This window comes from Meles meles, chromosome 2, assembly GCF_922984935.1.
Source record: "Meles meles chromosome 2, mMelMel3.1 paternal haplotype, whole genome shotgun sequence".
Taxonomy (NCBI): Eukaryota; Metazoa; Chordata; class Mammalia; order Carnivora; family Mustelidae; genus Meles; species Meles meles.
In genome coordinates, this window is record NC_060067.1 from 107,321,443 (window position 1) to 107,338,899 (window position 17,457).

A 17,457-nucleotide genomic window follows, 5' to 3' on the forward strand; every position below is an offset into this window, starting at 1 on the left:
TGAGTTCTGGAACTAGACAGACCTGGATACACACTCAGAAGCAGCTTAGCTACTGCCTACTTGAACCCTTGGGGCTCAATTTCCTTTTCTGTATGTTGGGAATAATTTCGTACACTTGATTGGATTATTTTCAAGATTGCGTGATTTCACAGGTTGAGCAAAAGTGGTCACCATTAGCTCTCAGCCTCGGTGCAGGTTGGACTCCATGAGAGCCGGCTCTGAGAGGGAGCCAGGGTGGCCTGGGATCCAGGCCTGTGCAGGCCAGGGGAAGAAGCCGTCCTGGGCAGGCGGAAGACCCGAGCTGTGATGCAGACCCCAACAACAGCTCAGCCAGCGAGAGGGAGCTCTGGAGCACAGACAGCCTTTCACCATCGTCTCAAGGGCTGAGGAGCCTTTGAATGCCACATCTATCCATGTTACTTGGGGCCATCAGGGCCAAGAGTGTGACCTGGTGGGGTGGCTCTCTATAGCTGAGGCAATCGCCGAAGGAACTGACAGGGTCGAGAGGCCTTTGGCTAAGTGTGCTCCTGGTGGCTAGGTGGACGCGGCCTTTGTTAAAGAGGGTTCTTGGTTGCGTGTCCCAGGGTTCATCACAGCACCTCCTTAAAACAATGTTCATGTTTCCTCTCCCTTGTTTCCAAGCCTCTGAGTGAAGAGCAGTCAGCCAAGCTTCCTGCTGGAAGGCTGCTGGTCGCAGGCGCCCCTCCATGTGCTGAGACCGCAGGACCTGAGGCAGCGCAGGGGCCCTGAGAGCACCCTGAGGGGTGCAGAGGCCCGGTGTCCCGCGAGGCGGTGGGAGGTGAGGCGGCACAGCCTGAATGAAACGAGCCAAGCGAGGAGTCGACAAACCCAAAGCTTTCATCTCAGCTTAAAACACTGCTCTTTTGATCATTTTTAGGGGGTTCATTTCTGGGTCAAAAACTGGACTCTGAAGGGGTATGTGAATGTGATAACCGGGCTGTGGAATGATCCCATGATTATAAGGAATCATCTCAGAAAAGTATTTCTGGAGATCGAACAGAATGAGGTAACCAATTTGCTTTTCCTTTTATTATAAAAGTAAAATAAAAAATAGCATTTATAAATCCAACATATTTTCCTTTAAAGTATTTGATCTAAAAAACATATTTACAATAGCAAAATGCAGAAAAAGGGGGTAAAGACCATTTGCAGCACTGATTGTAACCGTGTTTACATACTGACATTATATGTTCTGTTTTCGAATCACATAGATAACCACATTAGAAAAAGCAGTAAAGCCTTTTTTTTTTTTTAATTATACACCAGATAACTTTCATTTAAAAATATCCCTTTTCATAATCCTTAATCTGAATGCACGACAGTGCTGTGGACGTGGACGGCCAGAGAGAACACCAGGTGGGGACCGGGTCACCTTTTAATGCCAGCGGGAGCGCGGGGGTGTGGGGGCAGCAGCAGTGACAACGGGAAGCAGCTGGGAAAGCTCACTAAGCCGGCTTGCCCACGGGGAGGCGGCAGGCCAGTCAGGCATGGTGACTGCTCGGGACTGTGTGTTCGTGGACTGGACTAGTCACATTCCCGTGAAAACCGAGAAAGGAAGCCAACTGCAAAAGGCCTTGAGTGAAATTCCGAGAGACGGAGACAGGCTGCTTTTCCTCTGAGCACCTGTGGATGCACTTCGCCTTCCTTCTTTTGGACAAGGGTGGAATTTCAGAGCTTTGGTTTACAGGGTGTGGGGGAACTGCCAGCAGGCTAGATTTTGCCCTCTATGGGTCCTTCCTGCCCATACTCATGGGGCACTTTGTTAAGAGTCAGCAAGGAGCTGCCGCCGGTCAGAGACTCTGTAAAGCTGAGTTTGCGGAAGGACGTCTCCACGCCGCTGTCGCAGATGCTGTCGTCCCGGACCTCGTCTAGGGGAAGAAGCACAGAGTCACAGGGGCACGGCTGGGGAGAGGGCAGAGCCTTGGCTCTCCTACACCTTTTAGCCAGGCAGGCTCAGAGTCGGGGTCTAAGAGGCTCGTGGGCAGCTCCTGTCTATCAGCTTCCACAGACCGCCCGTCACTCCTGCCGCCCGCCTGTCGCTACTGCGCTTGGCGGTGGCCGACAGAGGGAGAACCCCGGGCAACAGAAAGACCGCGAAGACATCAAAATTAGGCAAATGTTTCCACATCTCTTCCTCACCATCACGTTTATCAGAATCCTTTCTGAATTCTCCTAACTCACAGTGGGCCTTCTTTTTCTTAGAAATCAGGAGTATTTTTCCAACCACTGTATTACCTATTTTCTAGCTGGGGAAATTGCTGAACCCAGGCAAAATAAATGTCTGACCGAAGTAGGAACTAAAAATGAGATATCTCTCTGGGCCTCACGTGCTATGAAACGCTACCCATTGCTTCAAAAACATTCTCGTAGCAGAGAAAAGATAAGGTGATGATGAGGAAAAGGAGTCTGTGATGAACAAGTAGGTCACATTCTCCTTGTTGACAAGCGTCTTTCAAGATGGGAACAATGTGGAGTTACTGCCTATAGAGAGAAAGTGATCAGAGAAACAAAGTCTAATATACACAAATCAAAATGCTATCTTCTTGTATATTAAGTTCTGATATTAAAATATTAAGACCTTAATGGCAGTGACACACTGTTGTTTTGTTACTAATTTGGTAGATTTATTGATTGATTTGATTTATTCGGTCACCCAGTCTTTACTGGGTTTCTATTATGTGTAGGAGGTATTTTAAAAATAACTACAAGTCAGAGATCAAACCAAATTTTAAAGATATACGTATTTTTCTATTTCTTTGCTTAGAAGGAGCATCAGGTCACGACATAGGAGATGAGGGCTATTTTGCTGGTGGACACTATTCCTTTCCAACATGTGCAACATCTGTCCTTACTCTCCTAGAAGGGCCCCTGACAAGGTGACCCCTTAGGCTGACATTGAAGGGCAAGAAGGAGCCACTGGGTGAGGATCTTTGCAGGCATGGTGTCCTGAGATGGGATCAGACTTGTGAGCAGAGGGCTTGGGGGACAGTGGGTGCAGGGAAGTGGGGCGGGAGGAAAGGCTTATGGAAGGCATTTGCGAGGGACAATGGCTAAAGACGCTGCTTTTGTTATCCCTCTCTCAAAGCCTTGAACAGTGCTAGACACACAGGATGTGCTCATTAAAGATTTGGTGAGAGGATAAGTGAACTGGATGGTATACAACATTACTTTCTAAAAAGACTCTTGTTGCCTGAGTGGACTGAAGGAAGAGGGGCAGACCAGAAGCAGGGAGACTGACCAGGAGCTGCTGCAGGAACTGAGGCAAGAAATGAAGGTGGATGGAAAAGGGAGGAAAAGGGAGGCTGTCCCCAAAGAGGGGACTGTGTGTGTGCTGGCAGCGAGCAGCACATGTTCACAGGTGAGTCCTGGATTTTTGTCTTAACCTCCTGGAGGACGGAGGAGCTTCTGCCTGACATGGCCAACTGTTGGTCTTTCAAGGATGAGGGAATTCTAGCTGCTGCCGTGTTCTCGGTGGGGACTGACAGAGGGAGGATCCAAAGAGAGAAAGCACGAGTGGTTGCTGAGAGAGTTCGAGAACACATCTGCAGGGAAACAAAGGGTTATTGGGCCGCTGGAAGTCTGTTCTGGGATGTGTTTCAGGTGGGGGACAGAGGGTCAGTGCTGGGGGCCGGGAGGAGGCACAGGGAGAAGGTGCAGCCACTTCTGGACTGGACGGGAGGAACTGAGGGTTCTGTGGTGGGAACTGCAGTGTCATCTACAGTCTGGGGCCAGCCCTGACTCTACAGGCCCTGCTCTGTGAGTTCCTTTCTCTCCTTTACATTTAAGAAGTGAGAGAGACACTATTTGCCTTAAGTAACCACATCATTGTTTTTAGTATTTATTTTACTATTTTAGTATTTACTACGTAGTATTTACTACGAATCCAAGTCCCAATGGGACTGCTCCTGGGGACAGCACCCTGCCTGACCAGCAGCATCAGGAGAGGCACACAGGGTAGAACCCATGAGCTGTGGAGGGAGATGGACACACCGGACAGGGTCCTCAGGGAACGACAGCCACAGCTCAAGACATGGAGGGCACAGCCTGGCGAGCAGGAGGTTATCTCCGCTGCTTGTTCTGTTTTTCCCTTACCTACTGGTGACCTCGTGGAGGCAGGTGAGAGGGGTAGCGAGAGGGTCTGAGGTGCAGACTTCCCGGGGCCGGGGGCCACGGTTCCCGGGGTGCAGAAGGCTGCCTGGATCACTTCGATGGCTTCGGTATAGCCCATCTGTCTCAGGGCTTCCACCAGCTCTCTTATTGTGCCTCCAGAGACCTGCGAGAAAGACAGGCAGCGTGTGTTCCTGAGCGGAGCCTGGAGCAAGCAGGCAGGCATCCCCACGACACCCGCCCTGCTCGGCCCCTACGAGCGCCCAGCGGCCTGGAGGGCTCAGCGCGAAGATGGCCACGGAGACGCGTGGCCTTCATGTTGGGCTTCCTGTGTCAACGCAGAGACCACTCAGGAAATCACAGAGAAGCAGCTTCCAGTAAGCACGGAGGACAGAGAGGGAGAGAAGTGCTGAGGCGGTGAAACTTTGCCTGCTGTGAAGGTCACGCGGTATCCCTGTTGGGGTTGAGGCTCTGAAAACCACCAAGAAACCAGAGCCTCAAAGGAAATTCTCAGTAGACAATGATTTTACCTCACAGAAAGCTGCCTCTGGGTCCTGACTCAGGATCGCAGCATGCTCTTGGGGCCGGGAAGATAATGCATGTGGATCACAGTCTATCACAGTGATTCAGGCAGTCAAAGTTCTGTGACAACCTTGACCTTCTACCTAGGATTTCTGCAGGAAATCTCAAGATATCTGAAAACTGCCTTCTTACAAAGGTGGGTTTCCGCCCTGGCCTGGGTCACTCTCCCAGGACATGGCAATGACTGATTTTCCACCTTGGAGTTAAGGGGGAGGGGGAGGGGACCATGGCCAGGTCAGTGATGTTAACAGACGAGAGTCAAGTATAAGGGTGAGGTGATGGGTTACCTCATAGTTGTCCATCAGAGTTTTAGAAGGAGCAGGACTCAGCCGGAAGGCATTATTTAGTATCCCCAGACCTAACTTCTGTGCCAGAGTTGCCCAGTTTTTGTCTGGATCAGGGATTTCTAGCAACTTGTACAGCTGCAGCTTTGCATCCTCAGTCAGCTGTTTCATGTCTCCTGAAGGAATGAAGAAGAAACACAGCTGTGCTAAGCGCCCAGAGACACTCTGGAGGGACTGAGCACGGCCACGCTGCTGCCCTAGGCTCCCAGTGGGAGCCCGGATGCTGCTTTCTTGGAGCCAGCAGCAGTACAGCCAGGTAAGGGCAGTATGCATGTTTTAGCAGATCACAGCCGGACAGGCTCCTTTGCATGTATCTAAGGAGCTTTTGATTCTGGAATAAGCCACTGAGCCTTTCACAGCACAGACTGGCCAATGCTGCTTCTCTCTCAGCCCTTTAAATGACTGTGTGGCGGGAACACCAGTTAAGAGCTCACCTTGTGCAAGTAAATCATCAGATGTAAATTCTGGCTCATAGGGTTTCCCATTTAATATATCAAACACCTGTTGGGGAGAAAACCGTGGAGAAACATTACACATTAAAGGGACCAGGACGGAGTCAGTTACTTTGTAATAAACTCACTGTGTCCTCCTGATGAGGGCCTAGTACCCTAAGGATGGAGGAATGGGAAGGAGTCCGTCCCATGACCCTCAAAGTCATGACAATGCCCTTTGGACAAAGCCCTGGGGGCTCTGGGGCCAGGAGGCAGGGCTCTATAAGGGCTTCTGAGGTAGGTAAGAAAGCCCAAGCCAACCTTGCTGAGAGCTGGCACCACAGTACTTTTGAAGGACAAAGACAGAACAGTCCAGGGGCGCCTAGGTGGCTCAATGGTTAAAGTGGTTGCCTTTGGCTTGGGTTGTGATCCTGGGGTCCTGGGATCGAGCCCTGCATTGGGCTCCCTGCTCTGTGGGAAGCCTGCTTTTCCCTCTCCCAATCCCTCTGTTTGTGTTCCCTCTCTTGCTGTGTGTCTCTCTGTCGAATAAATAAATAAAATCTTAAAAAAAAAAACCACAAAGGACAGTCCAGGCCACCAGATCGGCTACGTGTTGGTGGGAGACTCGTCAGTAAGTGATGTGTGTCTGAGAGCCCGGAGGAGGACTGGGCTTATGCAGAGCTGGAAGCTGGGCCTCCTTGCTGCCCCTTCCTCCCTCGGGATAGGCTTCTGGAACGAAGTCTATAGATGTGCTCAGACCGGGGTATAGTAATGCTCACAAAGCTGGATGTTCTCTTCCAGCACCAGCTGCATTTTACATTGAGGGGACAGAAAAGTCTTAGGTTAAAAGGAAAAACACAATTCCGTAGCTATGGAGACCTTTCTCTGTGCTCTGCAGTCACTCCGGGCTCGCTGACTTCGGTAAGGACAACATGGGGTCACTGAAGTGGGTTATCTTTGTGTGTTCTGTGGTGAGGCTTCTGGGAAAGCTAGGTGCTCAGCATGAAAGGCGAACCGTGTGGTCTCTGCCAGGGTCACTCAGCTCAACACCACGGGCTCAAAGAGGCAAACAAGCAGCTTTTGGATGTGGAGCAGCGCTTGGCCCTAAGAAGGTCGATTTTGTTGTGTCAGAGATGTGTCTGATGCCCTTGTCCTCCCCCTGGCTCTTCTACCTGGCCCATAAAGACCTACTCACTGCTTTTCACCCTCAGATCTCAGGTCACTGGAGTTTGGTGGAAGAGTTTAAGTCTCTTTACTATGTTTATGGTTATTAAAATCCTCAGAAGAATCCTGGGTTCTTTTTATGAAAAGAAATAACTTAGTAAAATTCTAAGCAAACCGCAACATTTCTCCTAGCTTCAGAAATGGAGACGGGAACCATTCTGGTGTGAGCTCTGAACGGGAAACTCTTGCATGAATTTTGTGTTTTCTCTTGCGGAACCCTCTCTCACAACTTAACCGTGATCCGATTAGGCACACACTTCCACACTCATAACTCCGCTGACCTAGATATTTCATGGATAGGTTTTTCAAGATAAATATGTCTCTTGACAAACAGACTTTCTTAAAAATAAAAGGATTGTGATTTGGGGAATAAAGACCCAAGAAGACCATCTGTTCTTATATTCCCGAATCATTAGCTCCCTCGTGAGCTGCTGCCAAACAGACGGGAACCACACTCACCTGCCAGTTGGTGGCCATGTCTAGAGGTGTGGTTCCAGGCACGACTCCTTCATCCTCTCCATCTTTTTCCCAGGAGTCATCCAGGTCATAGAGAGGCTCAAAGTTTTGCACCAGGGGATCTGCGCCTGTTAAGTTACACGGCACCATAAGCCCCGATCTTGTCGACTCTGAAATGCCCGCAGAGGTCACATTTCCAAAGGCAAAGCACAATAGCTACTTGAGGCAATTACCGGGATGATTTTTAATACATGAAACATGCTTCTACCGAACTATTCAGAGATATTCTTTTTAAATTCTAATTTATTTTGACTGTAAAGATGTCTGATGATACCCTATACAGCCAAGGACGTTTTCAAAGACAAAAGACTTGGAAGTACCCTGACCCTCACATTTAACTCTTTAGGACAGTTTTCAACTGAATGAGGCACCTTTAAGCTGAAGAGTAACAGCAGCGATTTATAAGGGCTGGGCTGCCTCCTCAGGATTCAGGACCTAATTTAACGTTCAAGTTCGTTCGTGCCCACCACTGCGCATGTCTCAGGCTATTCTCTCCCTTGCTCAAAAGAGCAAACTTTGCTGTATGGGGACAATAAGCTCACTTTTATTCCTGGGCACAGCACTGCTGGGGCCGCAACCCTTAAATGGACAAACACCACAAAAACCTTCTCCTACAATGTCTAGTTAGTGATCTTGGAAAAATGCAGTCTGTTTCTTAATGTGCAGCAAGAAAACACCAAAAGTCACTCAGAGATTAGAGCTAGTTACCTCTTAGAGGCTTAGAAACTATTTTTATGAGAGCGTTTAGTCAGCTGTCTAACGAACAGTAGTCAGTTCAGTACACCCTTCTGGGAAGAACTTGTTTTTATCTTGCTGGGTGATCATTTGCTTTGTGCCAACTTCAATAATAGGAGAGGGCCAAATGAGACTCAGGGAAGGATCTTCGTGCTGTTTCTTACTTCAGCCTTCCAGCCCCCGCCTGATCCAGAAGGCAGGGAGGGCCATCTGACCACGCAAAACACAAGAGAGACTAAGAGGAATGATGTATGGGCTGATGAATGCTGGAGGAGCTGAGCTCTGGTCCTGAAGTGACCTTCGTCATGACCGGGAGCTCAGCACTAGGTTTTTCATCCAAGTACCTTCATTTGTATCATGGAGACACTGGAGACACTGTTTCGCTACTCCTTTCATGGGATATTAAGAATTTAAGAGAAAGTATTTTTGAAACGGTTATAGGTTCTTGTCTGAAGTCATTTTTAAAAAAGATTATTTATTTATTTATTTGACAGAGAGAGATCACAAGTAGGCAGAGCGACAGGCAGAGAGAGAGAGAGAGGAGGAAGGAGGCTCCCCAGCGAGCAGAGAGCCCGATGTGGGGCTCGATTCCAGGACCCTGGGATCATGACCTGAGCTGAAGGCAGAGGCTTCAACCAATGAGCCACCTAGGCGCCCCCTGAAGGCATTTCTTAATTATAACCAGGGACATCCCAAACTATTCACACATACTGCAATCAGAGTCTCCTGTTCAAGAGAAAGGTTGACTTGACGGAAATGAAGAAAAGAGAAGGTTATTTGGATATGACTTTATTCGCTTAGAAGTATGTGGGGCTCCCAGAGAAAAAGCCTGTATATCATCCTGGACTCAGTTTTTAAAAGAGGTATTTAACTCATTCTGTTTTCTTGAACTTATGAAGCGTTTGCTTTCTAAAAATGTTCTAATAAAGATCTATAGTAAATCAGATAGCTCAAGGTTTGCGAGACTACTCCCTTTAAACATTTGTTGAGGTTCTAAGTACAGAAGGCAAGAGAGATTCAGGGGTGAGCAGGAGTAATTTCTATACCTCACAGGACTAGAGAAATAAATGGAATGACACCTAAAAATCCTTGAGCAGAGTAGGGGAGAGAAATAGTAGAGAGAATGGAGTCTGGAAGCTCAGATGGACGAAATGTGAATCATAGCTGTGCCCTTCCTAGGACCCCAGGACAGGATCCCACAGATTTCTTCAGTCTGTTTCATCTGCTGTGAGATGGGAAAAGTAATGATGGTACTTAACTCTAGGGGTTATTGCAGATTAAATGAGACAGTGCATCCGGTAGGCCTAGCACACTGCCTGACACATAGTAGCTAGCAATTTCTAGTGCCTCACAAAAAACCATTGGTTTTTTCCTATTATTTCAACTTCTAAGGGACCTCTCTTGCCTACGGAAATTCTAAAATGTCTTCTACTAATCAACTTTTTTACCTGGAGATTTCTGACACGCTCTGAGGCTGGCATTGCTCAGAGTTCTTTAAGGGATCAAATTCAACCTTAAGAAGATCTCCTGTCATGGGAGTCAACCTAAACCACCATCACCCAAACAAACCAATGAACCAGAGAGTAAGGACTGACAGGAGCATCAGGATGCAGCCCAGGATTACCAGTTCCAGCAGCGCCATTCCGGCCATGGACGTGCGATTTTTATTTACTCGTGCCTTCCAGCAGTAGCTCTGCGGCTTAAAGGAGCAGCTGGGGCTGTTCGCCTGGAGCTGGGTTTGCATTCCCGATAGAGCTTTCCGTCCAACCCGCCAGGCCGCCTTACCTGCTGCCTTGAGAAGCGCTGCCAGCCTGGTGGACCCTCTTCCGGCTGCTATGTGCAGGGCTGTAGTCCCGTCATAGGTGGTACTGTCTACGTGGGCCTCACCCTGAAATCCAGCCCACAAGGAAAGAGTTAGTGGAAGGTTCTCACACCCTCCAGTCCCCACTGTCTCCTGTCAGCACGACCCCTGGGTCCTATACAAGATATTATAACTAGCCCAGCTGCTAATTGGGGCACTCTCTGCCACTTCAGAAATCCCCAACTGGAGAAAAGGGGCCGACAGTGTCAGGACGGCCCAAAGCTGACCATCCGGAAGCCTCGAGGAGCTTCGGAATAAATCCAGGTGGCTGCAGGGAGAAAGACGTTGCTGACGTCCGCCCTTGAAAAGATGGTCCTAACGCCCCCTGGGGAATGTAACGCGAGGTCAAATAGGAGCTTCCGTCACCTCCAGGAGCAGGCAGCCTGCCAGGGAGATGTTGTCGCGCTCCACCGCCAAGTGCAGCGCCGTGCGCCCGGACTTCCGCTCCTGGGCATTGACGTCGGCGCCGGCGGCCACCAGCAGCAGCAGACACGGCAGGCTGTTGCTCATCACGGCTATGTGAATGGCGTTGAGACCTGCGGCCCAAGCACAGGGACAATCATGAAGCTGGGAGGCTGCTCGCAGGACGGCAAAACTGGAGCCTAGGAGGGAACGCTGCCGAGTCCCCGCACACCTAGCGTCTGCTTCAGGGAGCCTGGAAAGGCACTGCAAGGCTGTTGTTCTGCAGGGAAACCCATGGTCTCCTCGTATGGGCTCAGGAGACACTGTGGGCAAAGAAACATTCTGTGGCTAAGTGACGCTTGACGCTTTCTACACCTCGAGGCCGGAGTTTGCTCAGGCCTCTGCTTTTTCTACCTACTAACAATTCCAAATCATCTTTAAAGAAATTAGTCATGGCGGGCAACAGAAATTCTCATGAGAGATGACAGACTCCAGGGGAGTTGGGGAAGCATTTTTGGGTGCAAATCAGAGAACACACATTTATCATGTAGCTAGCTACCAACTGTTTAGAAAGCAGTGAGAGGTCACCCAGGACGTCTGCTTGTCTCTTACCTTCCGCATTAGGCTGGTCCATCAGTAGTGCTGCCTTCTTGTGCTTGAGCAAAATACTGAGAATTTTATCTTGTCCTTCTTTGGCAGCTAGGTGCAAAACAGAGTTGCCCAAGCGGTCCAGAAGACTCAGGTCGGCCCCGGCCCTCAGCAAGTCCTCCACCACAGCCTCTTGCTTGGTGATCACTGCCAGGTGCAAGGGTGTCTGGGAAGTGGGGAAGGGTCAGGAGATAGACCGGTCAGAGGCACACACTTGAAACCCTGTGGGCTTTGAACCTACCGGCTTGGTTGCTACCATTGCAAGAGGGTGGTGTCTTGCCTCGGGGCCACTGCCCGTTGCCAGATCAACTCTTCACCTCTGCAAAGGAGTTACTCCCTGTTCCATACCCTGTGAGAGTGCAGTGTGTGCCGGACTGACACTGAGCCACGTGATAATTAAGATTATTTTTGTATCTACAATTCCTAATTGCTTTCTTGTTTCTCATTACAGCCTGCTGACTGCTGATATGTTAATTCTTGTATTAATAAATTTCTTTTCCTTGAGTTTCTAGCAGGAATCTATCTTCAGCTGATAATTCTACATATTAACAAATCAAAGCAAGGCTGTAGTTTTACTGAAGAAGTGGAAACGAACTAATTCCTCAACAGAAACCAATTCACAAAGGTGCTGTCATTCAATACTGACATGGAAAATGAGTTTGCTAAATTGAAAAATATTCTTCCATGGAGCGGCTCCATGATGAGACCAACCAACAGAACTCTGGCACCCCCATTTTACAACAGGTGTCCAAGGATTCTAAATGTCATAACAAGGACGAGAGACCCATCTCAGTAAGAGGGCTCCGAGGAACAAGCAAGCTGACTTGCTGACAGCTCACAGGTGCGGCCGGAGTCCATTTGATTACTCTGCCCGCAAGCCAGTGCCTCGGCGAATGCAAATGATTTTTTTTGCAAACTGAATGTTTTCAAAATGAGCAACACAAACAGAACCGTGAAAGTATCTTTCAAAGAACTGAGGCCACTGACAGAAGAGTGGTATGTTTTTATACAACTCAGTCTATTTCACAGGAGTCCATGAAATCCATTCTGTCTGGTGACAGTTTGCATACACTTTCTCTCTCGGCACGCGATTCCTAGCCACAGCAGTGACAACAGGGTCCCTTGTGCAGGATGACCACAGCCTAGGATACGTTGGGAGAAGTTCCCGCGGCTTCAGCTCACTCACAGTGATAACTGCACACAGCAGAAGCAAGGCAGGCTTTTGGGCCAAATTTCCATTCTTTCTTGTTTGTTCTTTCTTTTTTTTCATATTTTACATCCCTGCTTGAAACAGAATGGTGTCCTCAAAACTTAAGATACTGTAAGCCAAGAGCCTTCTTCTCAAGAAATAAATATGTAAAACAAAAAGGGTACATGTATTAATAGGAAGCGCTACTGGGGAGATGAAAAATGTCTGCGAGACAATGAAATTGTAAAAAAGATCTGAAATTATAAAATATTATACCACTCAGAAATTAGTAATTATCTCTCTTTTTTTTAAAAAAAGATTTTATTTATTTATTTGACAACAGAGATCACAAGTAGGCAGAGAGGCAGGCAGAGAGAGAGAAAGGGAAGCAGGCTTTCTGCCGAGCAGAGAGCCCCATGCCGGGCGGGGCTTGATCCCAGGACCCTGGGGCATGACCTGAGCCGAAGGCAGAGGCTTTAACCCACTGAGCCACCAAGGCTCCCCTATATCTGGTTTTAATAAGATTTTTTTCTTCATGTTACACAAATTCTGCTACTGTGAGTAAGAGAAGTTCTTTTTTTTTTTTTTTAAGCATAGTCCTACCAAAGGTTTTCTATGAAATTTCAGGCTTTATATCTTTAACCCCAAGATTATATAATGTAGTGTGGACTGTGTGTGAGAGTATACTAAAATATCTATAATATTTCAAGTGTATGTTTATGTAGCCAGTATCTGGAATAATACTTACAAATGCAGTAGTTATATTTGGGAATGAGTTTGGGGGGCCTGTATACTGCCAGGGAGGGCAACTTTTGATTTTCCAGTGTATTTCCTTATGTACGATCCAAAGAACTATTAACATATACTATATTGATAAAAGTTAAAAATAAAGAAGCAAAAACCCACATGCACAAAACCCCTCATTAATGTTTCATGGGAAGGTATGCAGATAAAACAATCCATATCAAACACGCTGGAGGGGTGATCTGTGGTGGGGGGAGAAGAAGAGGAAAGGGCTTGAAGGCAACAGATTTCAGAAAAATCTTCCGAAGAATCCTAACTCTATGCACTGGGATTATTTTGAGTATATCTCTAGAAAGTGGGTGGGGAGAGAGATTTGATCATGACAGATGGTCACAGAAATGTACTAAGATTAGTGAATGGTATTTTGGGAGGTTGTCTAAGACAATTGCCAAATAATCCAAATTACTTAGAGAACTGCATAATTTTTCCATCGAGAATAGTTAACAGAGAGCCTTTACAAAGAGAAACGAGTCCAAATTTTAGCCTTTTCTAGTTCTCAAATCGAAGTTGCCACTGGATGTATGTTTGAGACCTAGAAGCCATTACCAGGGGATTCTAGATTCTCTGTCCACGAATGAGAGCGGTGCTAAGTTGGGGGAGAAATGGATCTGTGTTCTTCCCAGAGTCCCCAAATCAGAATGCAAGAAGTGTCAGAGGTGGTGGTTTCAAGGTTTCTGTGTCTAGCACACCAGAATGTCTCAATATATGTAACCAAATGATACAGTAAGGAGGTCAGCCCATAATAAATCACGACTACTAATCTTGTTGTGCGGTGCCCTTTGCAGGGCCTATTTATAAACAGAAAAACAAGTAATTCCTTGAATCTGACCTACAGGCAGCGAAGTGAAGCAATCTTTGAAAGGAGGACCGAGAAGCGACAGAGTCCCGTTCGTTCCCGGTTTTATTTGTATGCTCGTGATGGCTGAGAGGAACAGTCGTAAAGCCTGAGCAAATCAAGCTTTAAGGCCAGATGACTCTTCAAATACCAACAACCCCCAAGATGGTATGAAAATCTAAAGACATTCTTTAAATGTCTACCTAAAATTAGACTTCATCCTCATTACTTTATATTATGAGTCAGTGAAGAATTCCCAACTTCATTCTTCCGTCGACATTAAGCACCACCACCAGGGAAGGAGCCGAAAGCCTTACATCAAATGAGAGACTCATTTCCCTTATCAGGAAACGCCTATTCACACATAACAATCTAGTGAGAGCTACATGTAAACATTTTAGCTCTTTTGCCTTGAGGAGGTAAAAATGACTCCTGACACCTGCTTTTAACAACTGAGAACTGGAACAGGTACCTTTACTGTGCAATTAATTGCACACGACGGTCCATATTTTTAGAGTGACAGGTATGCTCGGACCAGGCACCATAAGCACACCATCCGGGCCAACGAGGGCTGGGAAGTCACTCTGGGTGGAGTGAAGGGAAGGAGAAAATGGGAAAGCTAACAAAGAGCAAGACCAGGAGACTGGCACCAAAGCCAGGTGGGGTGGGGGCGAAGGTAGCTGGGAGGGGAGAGCGCCCCTTTGGCCAGAGTGGCTGGGCCATGTCTCAGACTCCCAATACCAGCCTCCAGGCTTTGGTTCTGCCAAGTGTAGTTCCAATTTCCTTTTTTCACCTAAAGTCTGCACGTGCCCATCAGGAAGCCTCACCGGGTCCAGCTACCTTCTCTCTGCAACGTCTGAGGACCTCTGTACCAGGGTTCCTCAATTTGCTTCTGAACCCAATGAATTCCTGTTCAAACCCGACCCGAGCAAAACTCTGTTTTGTTTTGTTTTTTTCTGGTTTCCTTGATTTGAGTTGTCTTTCTGATTTTGAGAGACACTTTCTCCTCAACCGACCTTTTCTACTTTTCTGTGTTCTGATTTCAGCACCCTTTATTTGATATACACTTAATCTAGATATTGTCAAAATGTGTTTCAGCAGGCTTCAAAATTCTTACATGTTATTGGGTTTTTGAACTTAATTTTTTTCAATTGTATTTATCTTGACAAAAATGACATATTTACTCCAGGTTCTCCCATACTGCATATTTGAAAGTTGCTATGAGAGCAGATCCAAAAGTTCTTATCACGAGAAAAAAAATTTGTAACTATAGGTGGTGATGGATGACAAACTTATTTTGGTGATCATTTTGCCAAATATACAAATACCAAATACTGTGTACCTTAAACTAATACAATGTTATATGTCAATTATATTTCAATTTAAAAAAGAAAAAAAGATGCTCAACACCACTCATCATCAGGGAAAAGCAAATCAAAACCACAATGAGATATCACTTCACACCCGTCAGAATGGCTAACATCAAAACCACAAGGAACAAGTGTTGACGAGGATGTGGAGAAAAAGTGATGGGAATGCAAAATGGTACAGCCACTGTGGAAAACAGTGTGGAGGTTCCTCAAAAAATTAAAAATACAACTACCCTACAACCCAGTAATCCCACTACTAAGTAACTACCCCCAAAATACAAAAACACGGATTCAAAGGAATCTAAGTACCCCTATGTTTACAGCAGCATTATCTACAATAGCCAGACTATGGAAGCAGCCCAAGTGTCCATCGGCAGATGAACAAAGAAGAAGTCACACACACACACACACACACACACACACACACACAGGAATAATATTCAGCCATAAAAAAGAATGAAATCTTTACTACAACATGGGTGGGGCTACAGAGTACAAGGCTAAGTGAAATAAGTCAGTCAGAGAAAGACAAATACCATATGATCTCATTCTTATGTGGAATTTAAGAAACAAAACAAACAAGCAAAGGGGGAAAAAAAGAGAGGGACAAACCAAAAACAGACCTTAATTACAGAGAACAAACTGATGGTTACCGATGGTGGGGGTGGGGACGGGGAGGAGAGTGAGGGGGTAAGTAGAATAGGGGATGGGGATTAAGAATACACTTACTATAATGAAAAGAATAAAATAAATTTGAAAAATAAAAACAAAGAAAATGGATCAATTCTTTGACAGATTTCTAAAGTTTAAACTTTGCCTTCCCCCAGCAGGATGCTGAATTTCGTTGTGGAGTGATTTCTATTATACTCACAGATTAAAGGATCCTAAATCATAAGCAATATGCACAAGTAATGGGCTTTTAGGATTTAACCTACAAAACACTGTATTTTTGCTACTGTTAACATTATTAGAAATAACATGTACACACTTGCACACACACACACACACACATGTAAGCATGTACTAACTGCATTTTTCTTCAGCTGGCATTTCTGCTTACCTGGTAGAGATCATTTCTCATATTGATAATGTCATCAGAAATCAAACCAGATGTGACTTCTAGCAGATCCCTCACAAGCTGAGCATGAAGATGGATGATTGCTAAGTGTAAGACACTGAAACAAAAACAGAGTGGCAAGAGTCAACTAAAGTGTTAGTGACCCCCCCCGCCAAAAGATTCCCAATAAAGGATCAGACTTGCAGACTGGACCTGGCTCGCATACTTCCTCTTATTCGGCTCCCAAATGTCTTGAATCTCAAATGTCTTGAATCTGAGGTGGGAATGTTCTACTGCTACACTCATTTACCATGCCAGCCTGGTCTCTGGGGGCATTTTGATTTGATCCCTAGAGGTATAAATGCATCTCGAGGCAGAGAAACCCAAGTTCAAATCCCAACTCTGCCTCCGTGTGATAGCAAAGGGCATTTTCTCCTCTAGCTTTCTCCTGGCTTCCTTTGACATATAGATCACATAGGTAAATGCCCGGCACTAGGAACGGTTCAGGAAAATGTAGTTACCTCACCTAGCCTTCCAGCCTCCTCCAAAATACAGTGTGTTGGCTTCTGAAAGATCTTCCTAGATCCCAGGAGGGAAGAATGGGGTCAGGCTTTCAACTACTGGGAGAAGGCTCTTGAGGTAAACTTCTGAAGGAACAATGTGATTTTATTTCTTCTTGGCAAATATTCCCTTTGCCTGGAATGACTTTGCTCCTCTTCTCTGCCTGGACAGTGCCTACTCCATCCTTCATGTTCTAGCTCAAACCTTATCTCCTCTCCAAACTTCTTAGAGCACACGGTCGATCTCCCCTCAAGTTTACTGCTTGGTTATGCAACTGTGGCTTTCTATGTGTCTTTCCCCTTCTCTGGCCTGTGATCTCAGGGCTGGTCCTCCCTGGGTCAGCCTAACAGCCCTGGCACACAATTTAGGCACTAAATAAGGGTGACAGAATGAGACTATGGGCTTATGCTAACGAGGTCGAAAATATTGGCAGGAGCCAAGCATCAGTCCTAAGGACACAACTTTTTATTTTTTTAAGATTTTATTTATTTATTTGACAGAGAGAAATCACAAGTAGGCAGAGAGGCAGGCAGAGAGAGAGGAGGAAGCAGGCTCCCTGCCAAGCAGAGAGCCCGACACAGGACTCGATACCAGGACCCTGAGATCATGACCTGGGTGGAAGGCAGAGGCTTAACCCACTGAGCCTCCCAGGCGCCCCAGGACACAACTTTTTAATTGTTAAAAAAACTTACTACTAAAATTAACTTGAAATTCCTCAAAAAAGTGATTACTATGGGTTTAGAGCTTCTATTTACCAGACCATGCTAAGC

The 17,457-nt window shown here is 46.6% G+C and overlaps 1 protein-coding gene across 4 annotated transcripts in view; it reads right to left on the reverse strand.

Moving 5' to 3' along the window:
* Nucleotides 1-1,023: 1,023 nt before the first annotated feature.
* The window catches only part of NFKB1 (nuclear factor kappa B subunit 1), a 120,604-nt gene continuing 104,170 nt past the window's right edge, over nucleotides 1,024-17,457 (reverse strand). For 3 of the 4 annotated variants that reach the window (XM_045997110.1, XM_045997109.1, XM_045997108.1), the window contains 9 exons: nucleotides 16,130-16,244; nucleotides 10,836-11,037; nucleotides 10,188-10,357; nucleotides 9,746-9,848; nucleotides 7,169-7,293; nucleotides 5,489-5,555; nucleotides 4,998-5,170; nucleotides 4,114-4,294; nucleotides 1,025-1,889 (listed from right to left, as the gene is read on the reverse strand). In XM_045997110.1, the coding sequence (XP_045853066.1) occupies nucleotides 1,732-1,889; nucleotides 4,114-4,294; nucleotides 4,998-5,170; nucleotides 5,489-5,555; nucleotides 7,169-7,293; nucleotides 9,746-9,848; nucleotides 10,188-10,357; nucleotides 10,836-11,037; nucleotides 16,130-16,244 (1,294 nt within the window). In that variant the 3' untranslated portion in view covers nucleotides 1,025-1,731. Of the gene's footprint in view, nucleotides 1,890-4,113; nucleotides 4,295-4,997; nucleotides 5,171-5,488; nucleotides 5,556-7,168; nucleotides 7,294-9,745; nucleotides 9,849-10,187; nucleotides 10,358-10,835; nucleotides 11,038-16,129; nucleotides 16,245-17,457 lie in introns of all 4 variants that reach the window. The other variant, XM_045997107.1, reaches the window with a different exon arrangement.